Source organism: Pleurodeles waltl, chromosome 5, assembly GCF_031143425.1.
Source record: "Pleurodeles waltl isolate 20211129_DDA chromosome 5, aPleWal1.hap1.20221129, whole genome shotgun sequence".
NCBI lineage: Eukaryota > Metazoa > Chordata > Amphibia > Caudata > Salamandridae > Pleurodeles > Pleurodeles waltl.
The window spans coordinates 79,197,669-79,215,713 of NC_090444.1; the positions used below are offsets into that span (position 1 = coordinate 79,197,669).

General features: G+C 45.6%; 1 protein-coding gene across 10 annotated transcripts in view; it reads right to left on the bottom strand.

The window, feature by feature from the left end:
- AGBL5 (AGBL carboxypeptidase 5) overlaps positions 1–18,045 on the bottom strand; it is a 358,598-nt gene that overhangs the window by 263,939 nt on the left and 76,614 nt on the right. For all 10 annotated transcript variants that reach the window (XR_011203584.1, XR_011203583.1, XM_069233618.1 and 7 more), the window contains one exon: positions 14,434–14,723. Coding sequence is in view for 8 of the 10 variants with exons in the window: in XM_069233618.1 (XP_069089719.1) it covers positions 14,434–14,654 (221 nt within the window). In the remaining 2 variants the exon portion in view is untranslated. The remainder of the gene's footprint in view (positions 1–14,433; positions 14,724–18,045) is intronic.

Genomic DNA, 18,045 nt, shown 5'->3' on the forward strand with positions numbered 1-18,045 from the left:
ACTTCTAGTTCAAGAAGTATGGCGAGGGATTCAGGGTGGGGGGAGTCAGTTCAGTTTAGCTCAGTTGCTTAAAGTAAACCCACAATGTGATATTTGCACTGTGAGGATGGCTTGGTTGATAGGCACTCCCCTACTCCAAACATCATTCCTACACTTCACCGACTACAGTATCGCCCTACAAGGGGAAACACACTAACATAGGGGCCCCACAGAAGCCAAAGTTCCTCTTGTGAAATGTGAACAGCATGCTGGCTAAAATCAAACGGGCGCAGTGCTCAAGTCAGCTCAACATCATCGTGGGGATTTCCTCCAGCTTTGAGAAACACCTCCTGGGCAACAAGTGTCTCTTCCTGGCCCGAATGGGCTTTTCTCAGGCATACCAGGTGGCCATTCTGGTACACAAGCAGGTCCACCTAAGGGTGTCACAGACATGGTACAACAAATTGAGCAGGTATGTGGCAATAACGGGAGGATCCCCGATATCCATCTTATCAGTCCAAGCCCTTCCAACCCTAACTGGACGGATCGTCCTGTGACACCACTGGGGGAGGGTATGAGGGGGTGCAGGCCAACCCTGCTGTCACATTTTCTGGGCAATATGATGGCGCTCAATATCTTCTATTCAGGGGCCCATCACTCCTTATCTAGGTTGGACTACCCTTACGAGAGGGTCATTGGGTGCATCATGTGGATCTGCTTGTGCGAGCTCTCTCTGACCGCTCCCCTCTGAAATCATTAAGTTACTGCAAGGGCCAGCACTTTATACAATGCATCCACCTTCTATGCACTCACCTAAAAGCTTGGGTGTGACTCAAAGAAATGGTCTCCACCTGGTTCAATGTCTGACGAGGAACCCGCCAAGGCTGCCCCCTGTCCCTGCTTCCGTTTGCACTGGCAATTGAGCCATTGGCGGCCTGGGTAATGGTAGATGTGCTATTTTGGGGCATTCAAATGGTTTGAAGGGGTGGTGGACAGGATTTCCCTATATGTGGATGGCGTCCTGATGTTTCTGGACAATCTGGTGGAGTCGGGGCCACGGGCTCTCCAGATACCACATACGTTTGGGATTTACTCTGACCTGCACATGAACATGGGCAAGTCGTCTGTTTACCCAATAGAGTTGCCCCAGATCGACGGCCAGGGGATACAGTTACACCCAAATTGATTTAAATACCTGGGAGTCTTCATCATAATGGATAAAACCACTACATAAAAACGCAATCTAGGCCTTGTAGTTCAGAAAATGGTGAGGGAAGTGAACTCCTGGTCCTCCTTGCTGCTCTCGCAGATGGGTCGTCCCGTCATCTTCAGATGTTGGCCCTCTCAAAACTCCTGTACCAACTGCAGAGCTTCCCTTACCCGATAGATAGACCCTTTATCACAAAAGTCAACGCCCTATTAACATCCTTGTTATTGGGGGGATGGGAGGGGGAAGTAGGCGCTCAACTATCCCTGGGAAAGTTTTGGGACTCGTGTTTGCAGGAGGTCTGGTAAGGACAGACATGCTCCTATACTATCGGGCGGCTCATCATGTTGTTCTGAATGACTGGTGGTTCGGGGGATTTGACGACCCGGCCTAGGCTTCAGAGGGATGGCTCATGGGACAGGTTAATTTGCCTCACCTGCTGTATGGGGGGAGGGTGGGGTTGTCACAAGAAGGTTGCCCTCTGCCACTAAAATGGTGTTAAGCGCTTCCAACCATGCCTTTAGGGTCATGGGATGGGACTCCACACACTGATGCTGGAGACCCCGCTGTGGCAGGGAACGCAGCTCCTCCAGGTTGTAGCACTGAAAGGGTTCTCGGCCTGGGATACTATAGGACTAGCAACTCTGGGTGATGTCTTACAAGCAGAGCTCCTGAAATCCTTGGGTGATCTACAAATGGAGTACGACCTCTACCGCTCCCAGTTTTTCCAATATCTACAGCTGCGGCATGCCCTCCAGCCATATCGTCCCCCACCCGCGATGGGGATGTCCCCCGAGTATTCCCCTTTGGAGGCAAAATTGTTCCTGGCTAATATTAAAGAACATAAACTATCGGACATACAGCGCATGCTCACACGCTACTCAGCAAATTGTATAGTTGGGGTGCAGGAGGCATGGGAGGTGGACTTGGGGCCGCTTGAGGATGAGGATTGGTTAGAGGCGCTGGAGGCTCCACGTGAGACTGCAATAGTCTCACAGTTTCGATTGGCACAGTTTAAAGAGCTGCACAGAATTTTCTATACACGACCACAACTCCATTAATTGGGCCAATACCCTAGAGCTGCTGCCTGCTGTGTGATCACCCAGAAGGGGGGGCTGTTACACACCTTCTAGCAATGTTTAGGCCTAACTGCTTTCTGGTCCTCCATTTTAGATATACTGTGGGAGGTGTTAGGTTGGCCGGTCCCCAAACTGATGTTACTACATATTACGGAGGACATTGAGGGCACTAGATAACACAAAGTGCTGCTGCTGTGGTTGGGGTTAGTGATAGCTAAAAGGGACATTGCCCAGGTGTGCCAGTCCACATCAGCCATTCTCAGCACTAAATGGACTAACTGCATGGACTACTGCATGGCCCTGGGAAAAATGATATTCCATGCACGGGGCTGCTCGAAACAACACAAGAAAATATGGCAGAGGTGGGCTGATTTCAGAGGCATTACCCTCTGGTTGGAAGGAGGGGAGAAGCATTGAATCATATAACATGAAGCAAAATACTTGCAGTGGTGTAAGATTGTTGGAAATGGCCCTTTTTGCAGTATTATCCCCAAACTTTTTCCTTCTTCCTCCTATTTTTTTTTAGGTCTGTCTTTTGCTGGTTTATTGTCTCTGCACACCTTACCACTGCTAATCAGTGCTAAAAGTCAAGTGCACCCTATAGAAATTGTACTGTTAATGGTTTATCCATGATTGGCATATTTGATTTACTAGTAAAGTGCACTAGAGGTGCCCAGGGCCTGTAAATCAAATGCTACTAGTGGGCCTGCAGCACTGGTTGTGCCACCCACATGACTCAGACCTGCCATTGCAGTGTTTGTGTGTACAGTTTTAAACTGCCAATTCGACTTGGGAAGTGTACCCACTTGCCAGGCCTCAACCTTCCCTTTTACTACATGTAAGGCACCCCTATGTTAGGCCCTAGGTAGCCCCATGGGCAGGGTGCAGTGTTTGTTTAAGGTAGGACATATACTAGTGTGTTTTATATGTCCTAACAGTGAAATATTGCCAAATTCGGTTTTCAATGTGCAAGGCCTATCTCTCTCATAGGTTAACATGGGGACTGCCTTCAAATATCCTTAAAGTGCAAATTCTCTTTGAGAGCAGATAAAAATCTGGAGTTTAGGGTCTCTGAGCTCACAATTTAAAAATACATATTTTAGTGAAGCTGGTTTTTAGACTGTTAGTTTGAAAATGCCACTTTTAGAAAGTAGCCATTTTCTTGCTTAATCCATTCTGTGACTCTGCCGGTTTGTGGATTCCCCGTTTGGGTCTGTTTGACAGTTGGGCTGTTCACACCTATCCTCTAGACAGTGACACAAAGGGGGCTGGGGTGTAGCTTGCATATCTTGATTAGCCATCTGTGCTGGAGGGGAGGGGACGAATGGTCACTCACACCTGAAAGGACTGTGCCTGCCCTCACACAATGCCATCTTCGACCCCCTGGTGAGTGTGTGGGGCCTGGCCTGGACAAGGAAGGATTTTGCAAACACTTGAGACTTTGCTTTGAATTCTGCCAACTTCAAAGGCAGAACTGGGTACAAGAAGAAGACCCAAAACACCAGACTTTTAGAATCTTTCTGGAATCAAGAGGAACCTCTGCCCAGGAGAAGAGCTGAAGAGAGAGTACTGTCCCTTTGCTGTGTTGCTTTGCTGGACTGGCCTGCAGTTGTAGCTTTTGCCTGAAAAGAGTGCAGAGGGTGAACTTTGCTGTGTGTCCTGCTTGAGAAAATTCTCCAAAGGCTTGGAGACTTCAGTTTCCTCGACCTGCAGCACTGGGAACTGTGTGTTTTGTGCTGTTCAAGAGGAGAAACCACCACGACGCCGCTAACGGCGCCGCTGGCCTGCACCGTGACCTGCCGTCACCACACGGAGTCGCATTGCCCCGTTTCGCACCGCGACCCTGGTTTCACCAACACCGTCATCGGACTTCACCCAGCCACTGCTCGTACTGTGACCTGTGGGCCCCGCACTGCAGCATCGCCTGCTCACACTGCAGCCAGGGCATCCCCGATGACGCTCCTGCTGACACTGGCACCGCTGCCTGCACCGTGGCCGGTGGACACTGCTTGGGAGGTACACAAAGCACCGTCCCATCCCGCACCGCAGCCCCGGTCCACAGACGCCAGCACCATCAACTCCTGTGTCGCCACCAGGCATCCTGCCTGCATCGTGGCCTGTGAACACCGCTCGTGAGGGTCATGAAGCACCATGCCATCCCATCCCGCACCGCTGGCTTGGGCCTACCGACGACAGCGCTTCAGCAACGACAATGACGCTGCCTGCAGCGTGACCTATGGACACCGCACGTCGCACCGCCCCGCTTCACACTGCAGCCCTGGTCTCACCGACGCCGCTGGAGCCGCTGCCTGCACCGTGACCTGCCGTCACCACACGGAGTCGCATTGCCCCGTTTCGCACCGCGACCCTGGTTTCACCAACACCGTCATCGGACTTCACCCAGCCACTGCTCGTACTGTGACCTGTGGGCCCCGCACTGCAGCATCGCCTGCTCACACTGCAGCCAGGGCATCCCCGATGACGCTCCTGCTGACACTGGCACCGCTGCCTGCACCGTGGCCGGTGGACACTGCTTGGGAGGTACACAAAGCACCGTCCCATCCCGCACCGCAGCCCCGGTCCACAGACGCCAGCACCATCAACTCCTGTGTCGCCACCAGGCATCCTGCCTGCATCGTGGCCTGTGAACACCGCTCGTGAGGGTCATGAAGCACCATGCCATCCCATCCCGCACCGCTGGCTTGGGCCTACCGACGACAGCGCTTCAGCAACGACAATGACGCTGCCTGCAGCGTGACCTATGGACACCGCACGTCGCACCGCCCCGCTTCACACTGCAGCCCTGGTCTCACCGACGCCGCTGGAGCCGCTGCCTGCACCGTGACCTGTGGGCACTGCACGTCGCATCTTCCCGCTTCACACCGCAGCCCCTACGCCATCCACGCCGGCGCACCTGACTTCATCAGCATGGAGTTCGATCTGCAACGCGTGTGACCTCAAGGGCTCGACAACTCTTGCACCGACTCCAGGACCGACACTGCGACGTCAGCGGCGCCGCTCTCCGGAGCACAACGTCAGGATCACAACGCCCTGCAAATCCAAGGTACTGTTTGTGAGTCTTTCCGACACCGCAGCTGGCCCGCAACGCCGCAGTCGGCCTGAACTGTTGGTTTTGTTGATCACAACGCTGTGATAGCCCCAGGTGGAGCTATCGACTTCAAGGAACTATATTTTGGAGTAAATCTTGCAGAAGTCATATTTTTATTACTGTATGGTGGATTTTTATCGTATTCGGTCTTGTTTTATATAGATAAGTATTGGCTATTGTTCTAAAACTGGTGTGGTGTCCGTTTGTAGTGTTTTCACTTATTACTGTGTGTTATGTGCAAATGTTTTACACATTGCTTCTGAGATAAGCCTGACTGCTCGTGCCAAGCTACCAAGGGGGTGAGCAGGGGTTATCTGAGCGGGTATCTCTCTTATCCTGACTAGAGTGAGGGTCCCTACTTGGACAGGATGCAAACCGACTGCCAACTAGAGACCCCATTTCTAACAAAGATGTATCACATTACGATGTATGCACTTGGTTTACAAAACAATAAAAAGTTTTAAAAATTAAGGGGGGAGAGGGAGTAATCTCGATCAATCCAGCATTAACTAATCACTTAAAGATCATTTCAGTTGTACTCAAATATGCTTATTGATCTACCAAAGTTACTATTAACCTCCACTTGCATAGTTTTTTCACCTTTTGGTTGTAGGCATCCAACTCATTCTGTATGCTATCAAGTTTGATATTTTTTCTGGGATATTTTTTATTGACATACGACTGTCACACCAGCAGACATGACCTACCCAGGCCCAAAATGTATAAACTCACAGCTTGTCAGAGTTTTTCAACACCACATCACTGATTTGCAGCACCAGCTAAGAGCAACTCCATCAGTGGGAGGTCTTCTTTCAGAATGTACATCAGGCCTATTAGCAAACATGGTTAAGCAAGACCATATATAGGGTTAAATGCTATGTTAGTTCTAAAAATCTGGCTCTTCTCTGACTCCAGATCTAGGTACACTTGGCCACCATAAATAAAATGGTCATAATATCCTCAGCTGTGTCAACTATTTTTTGACTAATAAACCTGCTTTGAAAAATGTTTTTAGTGCCAACGGGTGCTATGAAATAAGTGAAATATAATGATTAACAAAAAAAAAAAAAGGCAACCCAGTATCTGTTTTCGTTTATGATCATCACAGTGGTATCCAACCAAGGCATTCACTTATAGAAATACAAAGTTTTGGACTAGGGATAACTCATGAGTATTTAAATGCTCGAGGCTAGATATCCCTAGGCATGTAACCACAGGAAGCATTTTTATAAAGTCAGACGTTTCCTGGATAAGACAACTTTGCTATAGCACTTCTGAGCATACAACATGCATAGAAGTCCAGGTTGTTCAAACCAGAACACTGCAAGGTGCCACATTACTCAGTAAGAGCAACTACATTGATCAACACTCCACTCCAAGACCAGTCTATCAATTAAACTTCTGTTTATCTTTATATTCTTCCAAATGGGAAGACAGGTTGTGTTACCAATGTTGATATTTTATTGGTATCCAGGACTACAGACTGCTTCGCCCAAGACTGATATAATTCTAGATATCATTTGGTTCAGGTTATACCTGTGAATCTGTAGAGACAGTAGTTTGTTTGGGTCCACCATATTCTTTTCTATCGATATCCACAAATATTCCTCTTCATCTAAATTTGACAGTTAGCTTTCTTTTTCTTCTACACATTAAAAAAGCCAGTTTGATACTTTTTAAAGTCAGTGTAGGAAGATGGCTTTGTATGCACTATTTCAAAGTAAGGAATAGTATGCACAGAGTCCAGGGGTTCCCCTTAGAGGTAAGATAGTGGCAAAAAGAGATAATACTAATGCTCTATTTTGTGGTAGTGTGGTCGAGCAGTAGGCTTATCAAAGGAGTAGTGTTAAGCATTTGTTGTATACACACAGGCAATAAATGAGGAACACACACTCAGACAATTCCAGGCCAATAGGTTTTTGTATAGAAAAATATCTTTTATTTTAAGAACCACAGGTTCAGATTTTACATGTAATACTTTGAATGAAAGGTATTGCAGGTAAGTACTTTAGGAACTTTGAATAATCACAATAGCATATATACTTTTCAAATAAAACACATATAGCTATTTTAAAACTAGACAGTGCAATTTTCACAGTTCCTGGGGGGGGGGGGTAAGTAATTGTTAGTTCTTGCAGGTAAGTAAACCACCTACGGGGTTCAAGTTTGAGTCCAAGGTAGCCCACCGTTGGGGGTTCAGAGCAACCCCAAAGTTACCACACCAGCAGCTCAGGGCCGGTCAGGTGCAGAGTTTAAAGTGGTGCCCAAAACGCATAGGCTTCAATGGAGAAGGGGGTGCCCCGGTTCCAGTCTGCCAGCAGGTAAGTACCCGCGTCTTCGGAGGGCAGACCAGGGGGGTTTTGTAGGGCACCGGGGGGGGGGGAGCGAACACAAGTTAGCACAGAAAGTACACCCTCAGCGGCACAGGGGGCGGCCGGGTGCAATGTGCAAACACACGTCGGGTTTTCAATTGGAATCAGCGATGCAGGCAGGCAAGGGGGGGGCTCCTCGGGGTAGCCACCGCCTGGGCAAGGGAGAGGGCCTCCTGGGGGTCACTCCTGCACTGGAGTTCCGATCCTTCAGGTCCTGGGGGCTGCGGGTGCAGGGTCTTTTCCAGGCGTCGGGATTTGGGAGTCAGGCAGTCGCGGTCAGGGGAGCCTCGGGATTCCCTCTGCAGGCGTCGCTGTGGGGGCTCAGGGGGTGGGGGGGCCTCGGGGGGGGGGGGGCAACTCTGGCTACTCACAGTCTCGTAGTCGCCGGGGGGTCCTCCCTGAAGTGTTTTTTCTCCACAAGTCGAGCCGGGGGCGTCGGGTGCAGAGTTGCAAGTCTCACGCTTCTGGCGGGAAACGCAGTTGTCTTTAAGTTGCTCCTTTGGAAACAAAGTTGCAGTCTTGGATGAACAGAGCCGCTGTCCTCAGGAGTTTCTTGGTCCTTCTAGAGCAGGGCAGTCCTCTGAGGATTCAGAGGTTGCTGGTCCTGGGGAAAGCGTCGCTGGAGCAGTGTCTTTTCGAAGTGGGGAGACAGGCTGGTAGAGCAGTGGCCAAAGCAGTTGGTGTCTCCGTCTTCTCTGCAGGGTTTTCAGCTCAGCAGTCCTCTTCTTCTTAGGTTGCAGGAATCTGAGTTCCTAGGTTCAGGGGAGCCCCTAAATACAGAATTTAGGGGTGTGTTTAGGTCAGGGAGGGCAGTAGCCAATGGCTACTAGCCCTGAGGGTGGCTACACCCTCTTTGTGCCTCCTCCCAAGGGGAGGGGGTCACATTCCTATCCCTATTGGGGGGATCCTCCATCTGCAAGATGGAGGATTCCTAAAAGTCACAGTCACTTCAGCTCAGGTTGCCTTAGGGGCTGGCCTGACTGGTCAGTGACTCCTCCTTGTTTTTCTCATTATCTCCTCCGGCCTTGCCGCCAAAAGTGGGGCCGTGGCCAGAGGGGGTGGGCAACTCTACTAGCTGGAATGCCCTGTGGTGCTGTAACAAAGGGGGTGAGCCTTTGAGGCTCACCGCCAGGTGTTACAGCTCCTGCAAGGGGGAGGTGATAAGCATCTCCACCCAGGGCAGGCTTTGTTACTAGCCACAGAGTGATAAAGGCACTCTCCCCATGTGGCCAGCAACATGTCTCGGGTGTGGCAGGCTGCTAAAACCAGTCAGCCTACACGGGTAGTTGGTTAAGGTTTCAGGGGGCACCTCTAAGGTGCCCTCTGGGGTGTATGTTACAATAAAATGTACACTGGCATCAGTGTGCATTTATTGAGCTGAGAAGTTTGATACCAAACTTCCCAGTTTTCAGTGTAGGCATTATGGTGCTGTGGAGTTCGTGTTTGACAGACTCCCAGACCATATACTCTTATGGCTACCCTGCACTTACAATGTCTAAGGTTTGGCTTAGACACTGTAGGGGCACAGTGCTCATGCACTGGTGCCCTCACCTATGGTATAGTGCACCCTGCCTTAGGGCTGTAAGGCCTACTAGAGGGGTGACTTATCTATACTGCATAGGCAGTGTGAGGTTGGCATGGCACCCTGAGGGGAGTGCCATGTCGACTTACTCATTTTGTCCTCACCAGCACACACAAGCTGGCAAGCAGTGTGTCTGTGCTGAGTGAGGGGTCCCCAGGGTGGCATAAGATATGCTGCAGCCCTTAGAGACCTTCCCTGGCATCAGGGCCCTTGGTACCAGGGGTACCAGTTACAAGGGACTTACCTGGATGCCAGGGTGTGCCAATTGTGAAAACAAAAGTACAGGTTAGGGAAAGAACACTGGTGCTGGGGCCTGGTTAGCAGGCCTCAGCACACTTTCAAATCAAAACATAGCATCAGCAAAGGCAAAAAGTCAGGGGGTAACCATGCCAAGGAGGCATTTCCTTACAGTCAGTCAATCTTAACAATTCTTGAACGTTAATCATAATTTTGAAACAGCAATCCTGTTTCAGACATGACCAACTAAATGTACAGATTACTCTGATTTGTTCAAAGCAAGTGTTAAGAATGTTAATTTATTATTATTTTTTTTAAACATTGCTATCAATTTTAGTACACAAGTTACACATTTAGTATAAGCAATACTCGAGAGCAGTGCAGACTATATAGCATTTGAGCGACAGGTAGTCATTTTTCAACATGTGCACAGAATAGTTGGCATCATATACTCAGTACGTTATTTTTTTTCAGAGTAGTTTATCACATTTGATTAGGTGCAGTCTTTTTTTATTTTATTTTTTATAACAGCCGTAACCTTAACCCCGCAAGACTAGAAACCATGCCTCATGGAGAAGAAACCTGTATATCAACACAGTGGATTCGCTACATAAATGGCATGGGTAGTGTGATGAGGGTATAGTCCTCTCTTTTGGGGAGGATGTTGATATCCTGGGATTCTGCATCATTTCTGTTGTCTGTAAAAGCATCTCATGTAAAGTTATTGTTAATATAAGTTTGCCTATGACAAACATGAGTGTCTGTGGTATTAAGGGAGGTATGTCATCAATCTCGCAATCTGTATGTAAGGAGAGTGTTATGTGCTCCCAAAGGCCAGCAATGGACTTTTTTGTGCAGTCCACCTCCTCAACCTAAGAATGTTTATGATACTTATTTAGAAGTGCCTTCATTTCCTCTGCAGCACAAACCTTGGCTTGTGAGAACAAAATACACAGCAAATCTGAGAGAAAGGCAACCTCTGCTCACGACCCTGCTTCAGCATGAAGCATTCAAAAGTTATCTCATTAGTCCCGATCATAAGTCTAGGGTTTTGATGAAGGGCTACAACCTTAGAAATGCAACCCTTTCCAAAGTTTGCTTTTGCCGGAGAAAAATACCAGAAAACCTTACTGGATGCTTTTTTAGGGTGGAGTGGTATAACAGCTGATAGAGACATTGAAAAACTCCTAAATTATTAATAATGTGATCTAGCAATCTAGGGTAATCACTGGGCAATCTGTTTTTAGGGAACCAGTTTCTGAGGTATGAATCAGGTGTCCAGTGACTGTTTTAAGCCCACTGGTCTATTTAGCACACATTTCACAATGAGTATTTAGTAGCACTATAGGCTCACAATTGCTGGTATCATGGGGTTCTTATTCGCTTTCAGAACACAGCTGTTTGCTCCACTTGTTGAGCAGGTCCCGCTGTCAGAAAGTGGAGCTTTCATCTCAGTCCCCTGCACGCAGAAATGCTTGCAGGGAACAGATGAAAGGTTTGCTTTAGCAAACACGGAGCTGCTACTTAGAGCAGCTCCTCGGTTGCTGAAGTAATGGGACACCAGGAGAGGCCTTTAGGCTTTCCCGCGGTCCCAGATAGCCCATAAAGGGCTTGTTTTACATAAAAACATTATATATATTAAAATAAAAACATGTAGGGACTGCAGGGGATCCCTTGAAGTCTCCCCGTGGCCCCAGATAGCCCATAAAGGCCTAAAATGAAAAAAAAAAAAAAAAAAAAATTGCTCGGTGTTAAGGCCAAAGACCTTCACAGTAAGCGTTGAGGTTCGAGTCCAGCCAGACTTGTTTCCATCCTTTTTAGTAATTTTTTTTTTTTTTTTTTTAAACTACAAATGTTTAAGGCTTCTACTGAAAGGTGATCTTACTCTTTTTAAATGACAAATACAGTTTCCATTTCAAACAGTCCAGAAACATCTCATTCTAAGATATATCAAAGCCTAAAAAAATCTCTCTCTCCCTTACTCTTTCTCGCTCTTTCGATATTTCTTCCACTCACCGACCCACTCAGACCCTCGTGCACCTACTCACAGTCCCAGTCAAACCCTCATTCACCCACTCTCAGACCCACTCAGATAGTTACACACCCACTCAGACTCACACACCCACTGATACCCTCCTGCACCCACTTACAGACCCGCGCACACACAGATGCACCCACTAAAAGACTGATGTACGCACTCTCCCAGCCAGACACACTCTCACCCCCAGATAACCCCCTCACACCTATTCTCACACCCAGAGAGGCCACAGCCAACTGCCGCCACGCACGGCCAAAGGGTTTAATTAACATTTAGTAATAAAAACTACAATATGTTTTTAAAATACATTGAAATTCACTGAAAAAAGCTAATGTTACAGGACCGTTACAGAAAATTCCCTAGTTACAGTTAGAGTTAACCTAAAGTAACTAGAACTCATGCCCCAAGGTAACTATAACTTGTGCCCTCACCATACACTGCTAATTAACCCACAAATTATGGCACTCATGACATCTTTGAAACATCAATCATAATATCAATGCAATATTCGCAGTAAAATTGTTGTTGAAAAAAAATGCTCGCCAGTGGGAATGGGTAACTCAAAACGAGTTTAATGCTGCCTCCAGAGGCCTGCTATCTGGTGAATTCTTAAACTTCAAATCAGCCAGAGTTTTGGAACCCTATTTAGACTCCATTAGAGTGCACCTGGATAGGAAGCTTTATATACAGTTTAGAATAGGGGCCCTTCCTCTTAAAGCATTCCCTAGTAAATGGTTGTCAAACTCATCTATTTCTATTTTTTGCCCTGGCTGTAATGTAGCTGAGGCAACTGTAGCACATGTGCGGTTTCTCTGAGAAGCATACGCGCGTCCTCGTTCCTAATGGTTAAAGTCCACCTGTAGATTGTTGGGCAAACACAATCATGCCACTGCTCTGTGCATCTTAGGATCCGACTCCAGTCTTGTACATGCCTATGCTATTGCTAAGCTGTTGGGAAAGATGTGGCTTATCAGGAGGAAGGCCGTGTCATCTGAGAAGGTCCAATAATTCGGCCCATATTTTTTCCCTGAATGCAGCAGGGTGGCTGCATTATTGGGGTATTTCCCATTGCATTTGGTACTCTATCTGTTCTAAGTTGTCTGCTGTTCTATTTGGGAATGGCTTAGCACTGATTTGTTTATTTGACTAAGTAGTAGTTTTACTGCCTTATTTTGATTCTTTCTTTTATAGTAGTTTGTAGGATGTCTCTTATTTCTATAACATTGGGTGGCTGTTTTAAACATAATGTGTGCTTTTATCTCAGTTCTATTTTCTAATCTTTTAAGAGTATGTATTGTGATGTTATACAAAACTTTTATGGCACTGGTTGCAGAAAAAGTATTTCTCTCTCTGTATATATATATATATATCATTTATTTTAGCGAATTGGAGACTTGAAGGGATGATTTATTTGGAATTATTAAGAGGATCTGAAGGTATCAGGACATTATCAAGTATTATTATTATATATATATATATATATATATATATATATATATATATATATATATATATATTGAAAATGTCACTTACCCAGTGTACATCTGTTCGTGGCATTAGTCGCTGCAGATTCACATGTTGTGCATAGCCCGCCATCTGGTGTTGGGTCGGAGTGTTACAAGTTGTTTTTCTTCGAAGAAGTCTTTCGAGTCACGAGACCGAGGGACTCCTCCTCTATATACACACACACACTGCAAGCACTGGGCTGCAATGTATCTGTTGGTGACATGAAAGGCTCATCAGGCACCTTTCACAGCCCCAACATCAAAAGAATCTTGTACCCGAATGAGGGCAACAACAACAAACGAACAGCCATGGACATGCCAACATATCTAACCTGCACGCCTGTACTATCAACAAAAGGACACTTAATGATAGCAAACTGCTATGCCTATGAAGCTATGAAGAACATTACTGAGCCATAACAATGTTGACAGAATGGCAAGCAAATGGCGCAATTCTTTCCCTGCTATAACAGACCATGTACTGCAGAGGCCTCATTAGCACCTGGAAACAGTATGGCACAACAGCTACTTCATTACTTAGCCAACGTAGAGAAGATGTATTCATGCAAAGTGCAATGCTCCAGGACCCACCCCTTTGGATGCATATGTGGATCTTACACCAGTCAGAGCCCTTCTGGATTTACCACAAGAGACAGATGGACACAGATATTCATGTTACTGTTCCCTTTCGGCAAACAGCCTTTATTTCTTATTCTCTTGTCCAAATGTGTCAGTTTGTCCAATTCAATTTCACATCCGGTGAAGGAAATACCGATCCAGGGAAATTGGATTTTATAAGAAAGTAGGCAAAGTCACGGATTGGGTCAAATGGAATTCGGATCGGGGTTTTGGAAATGAACTCAGGGTTAGCATGTAACATTTTTGTGATAGGAATGGCTACAATGACTGTATTTTGCTACAAGTTATTTTTCCCAACTCAAAGTACTATGACTAACTCTCCCTTAAATCATTTTGAAAGGGCGAATTAGAATTTCCTCATTACGGAGCCTACAAAAAGAAAGATGAACAATGTTTCTGTTGTATAATGGTTGGCAAACTTTTAAATGGTATTTTTAAAAGAATGTTTCCATAACATGCAACTCTGAAGAGGAAAGAAAAATCTCAAGACTAAAGCTGTACAGCAAAAGGAAAATAAAGTTAAAATCTCAAGCTTTCATACTGATGCACACAGTAAGTATACACAAAGTGACAGATGCATCAGTCACTCACAGCAGCCACAGAGAAATAACAGACAAACTCAAGCTTAATACAATGTAAAGGAAACCGGAAAACAAAGGTTGTATTTTTGACTTGTAGACTTTTACCGGTTTCCATTTTCATACTCCGTATCTGCACAGTCTGGTTTGGTCCACACATTGAACTCATAATCAGCAGGCGGCAGAGAGGTTCCGAAGGCAGCAGACCCGCTGCTGCCACTTCCAGTCGCATCCCCATCACCTTCTTGGTGCTCTACCTTCTCAACACGGGCAAGGTTCCCAGAGTCAAACTTGGAGCTGAACAAGAGGTTGCCACAACGGATCTCCATGTTCAGTCACCCACAGTGAGGAGTTTCATTCCCTTACCGGCAGCAATGCTGCTGGGAGTTCCCAAGGACCTGTGGAGGGGAAAATAAAAAATAAATTTTAAGAACTGAATTCAATTCAAACACAAATTTCTTATACAAACCCCACCCTGCATACTACTTCACCCAGGAAAAACCCTGAAAGTAAGAGTACATGTGATAAAGGCACAAGAGATCCAACTGTAACTCCAGTCCCAAGGATGTCTACAACAATGGCCACATTGCCACGAGGGCCCTGGAAGAAGCAATCCTTGAAATTCTTCCGGATCGCATAAGTCACCTGCAGCCACTGAGTCATGTCACTAATCAGGCTGTCAAGGGACAATTTACATAATCCATGATAAGGGAATACACTTTGGTGACCACCAGTTGTGCCTGAGCACTGACTAGCACGGTAACTCCATTGCATCAGAGTATCGCTGCATCTCTGTGTGCAGCAACTGAATGTCACATTCTCACCTTCTCACGCTGTAATGCAAGGCTGACTTTCGACATCTACCTTAGTTATTGGGAGTACCCTGAAGCATCTACTGTTTATATTGCTGACACTTTAGTAGAGTGTTTTGGTCCTGCAGTAACACTTCAACATTTGAGCATTAGTATAAACTTTAATTCGGCCACAATTATTTATTAACAACACTTCATTGTACGTTGTAATTTTGACTTCTAATGTGGGTGTTACCTCAACTTTATATTGCATAGTTTCACATTACTTCATATTCACATTCTTTTAAATAACATTACGCCACATGAAATTCTGCATCCTTTTGTCATCACCAATTAGTTTTAGTATTATTAAGGATCAGGCACAACTTTTCCTTCTCAATACATTTACCAGCCATTTATACCCTGAGTGATTTTGACATAATTTCCACTCTATGGCCTACTAACATAAAACTGAACTCAAACGTCTTTCCTCACTGCTTACATTCCTGTAAAGGTGCCAAAAACAAGCTCACTGTGGGGGAGCGGTACCATATCCCCGGTCGTAAAATTGGTTCAGAACATAGACTGGTGTATGCAGGCGAAGGAAACTCTGTACCAGTCACAAGGATACCCCAAAGAAGTTTGAAAAAATCTGGGGCCCATGGAGGGAGGTCTGTGGGCAAGATCTATGTGTACCAACTAGGGGGATTATATTTATGACATTTGATGATGTGATGGACTCGAAACACACCAAAAGACGTCACTGGTCTGTGCTGCATTTATGTAAATAGCAGAATCTCGAAATGCCAAAGTGGTTAAAATGGTCCCTTTATTTACTTAATACCCTTATTTAATGTATGTGTACTAATACAAAATGAATAAAATGTATTTTCTAGAAAAAGAGAAACAAGTTTCAGTGCACATGTGCATAAGGTTTTTATCCAGACACCCAAGCTTAGAAATTGAGGTGAAGTCTAGAGAACCCACTATTTTATCCGGGAGAGGATCCCTATCAAGGTAGAGGCAGCAGCCATCCTTTGGTCAAGTAAAGAAAAAGCTAATCAAATCTGCCCTGCTCTCATTGAAACACGCGCTGCACTTCTGCATTAAGGTGTTGCACAGGGAGTCTGGACACCTTTCAATGCACCAAGTTCACACATAGCTGGTTGAAAGAACAGAAAAGTTACTGCAGGCATAAAGGGTGCCAGAAAGAGCAGCGTTAGCTCTAGTCTGAGGGTAGGAGGGCCACAATCGATACTCAGATACTTTCAATATCTACTTTTTTTTTATGCACTTTCAAGAAAAGCATGAAATAATTCACAGCTATGCAGTATGAACATCTGATTAAAAACAAGAGACCCATAAACATCAACCTTGTGTGGACAAGATTTTAAAAAGAGAACTGTGATTCATCAAAAAACAAATGACCATGGCACAGTCTGTCCAATAATGAAACTGAGGAAGAAGAATACCAGAGATGCACACACATAGCGGCAGGCAGAATATCCATCCATGTCATTCATTACATGCAAAGATGTAAGTCTGGGATGAATTCTGGCACAGAGTTCTCTCTTCTTTTTCATGAAATCTTTCAGCTAAAGCCATGATCACATCTTGGATGCGAACTGTGTACATACTGATTACTGCAACCATTGCAGAGTGGTGACACGCAAGTAATAAATCTGTACACAATTCAGAACTGCAACTCCGGAATACTACATAATGTACCCTTGATTTCACATATTGCAAGGGTGCACACACCAGTTTGTGGACTATTTGAATACATAATTTGCAGCAGGGTTCACCAAATCGAGAATGGCAAGCTGTGCCTCAGATACAACTTGCACCTGACTTTTAATGGAGGTTGATTTTTAGCAAAAAAATGGGATCACTGGCCCAACTAAAATCAGAGCCTAAATGTATTATGATTACAGCTGTGTTAATTTTCACATTTTCTCTCCATCCTTCTAAAACTACTGTTAGTCATCTTTAACCCCTTCGCTGCCAGGCCTTTTCCCCTCCTGTGCCAAGCCTTTTTTTGCCTATTTGGAATAGTTCTCGCTTAGGCCCTCATAACTTTTTGTCCACATAAGCTACCCATGCCAAATTTGTCTTTTTTTCCCAACATCCTAGGAATTCTAGAGGTACCCAGACTTTGTGGGTTCCCCTGAAGGAGGCCAAGAAATTAGCCAAAATACAGTGAACATTGGGTTTAAAAAAATAAAAAAGGGAAAAAGGGCTGCAGAAGGCGGCTTGTGGTTTTTTCCCTGAAAATGGCATCAACAAAGGGTTTGCGGTGCTAAAATCACCAGCTTCCCAGCTTTCAGGAAACCCAATTTTTCAACACAATTTTGGCATTTTACTGGAACATACCCCATTTTACGATTTTTTGTGCTTTCAGCCTCCTTCCAGTCAGTGACAGAAATGGGTGTGAAACCAATGCTGGATCCCAGAAACCTAAACATTTCTGAAAAGTAGACAAAATTCTGAATTCAGCAATGGGTAATTTGTGTAGATCCTACAAAGGTTTCGTGCAGAAAATAACTGAAATTAAAAAATATTGAAATTGAGGTGAAAAAAAACAGCCATTTTTCTCTACGTTTTACTCTGTAACTTTTTCCTGCAATGTCAGAGTTTCGAAAGCAATATACTGTTACGTCCGCTGGACTCTTCTGGTTGCGGGGATATATAGGGCTTGTAGGTTCATCAAGAACTCTAGGCACCCAGAGCCAATAAATGAGCTGCACCTTGCAGTGGGTTTTTCATTCTATACTGGGTACACAGCAATTCATTTGCTGAAATATAAAGAGTCACAAATAGGTATCAAGAAAACCTTTGTATTTCCAAAATGGGCACAAGATAAGGTGTTGAGGAGCAGTGGTTATTTGCACATCTCTGAATTCTGGGGTGCCCATACTAGCATGTGAAT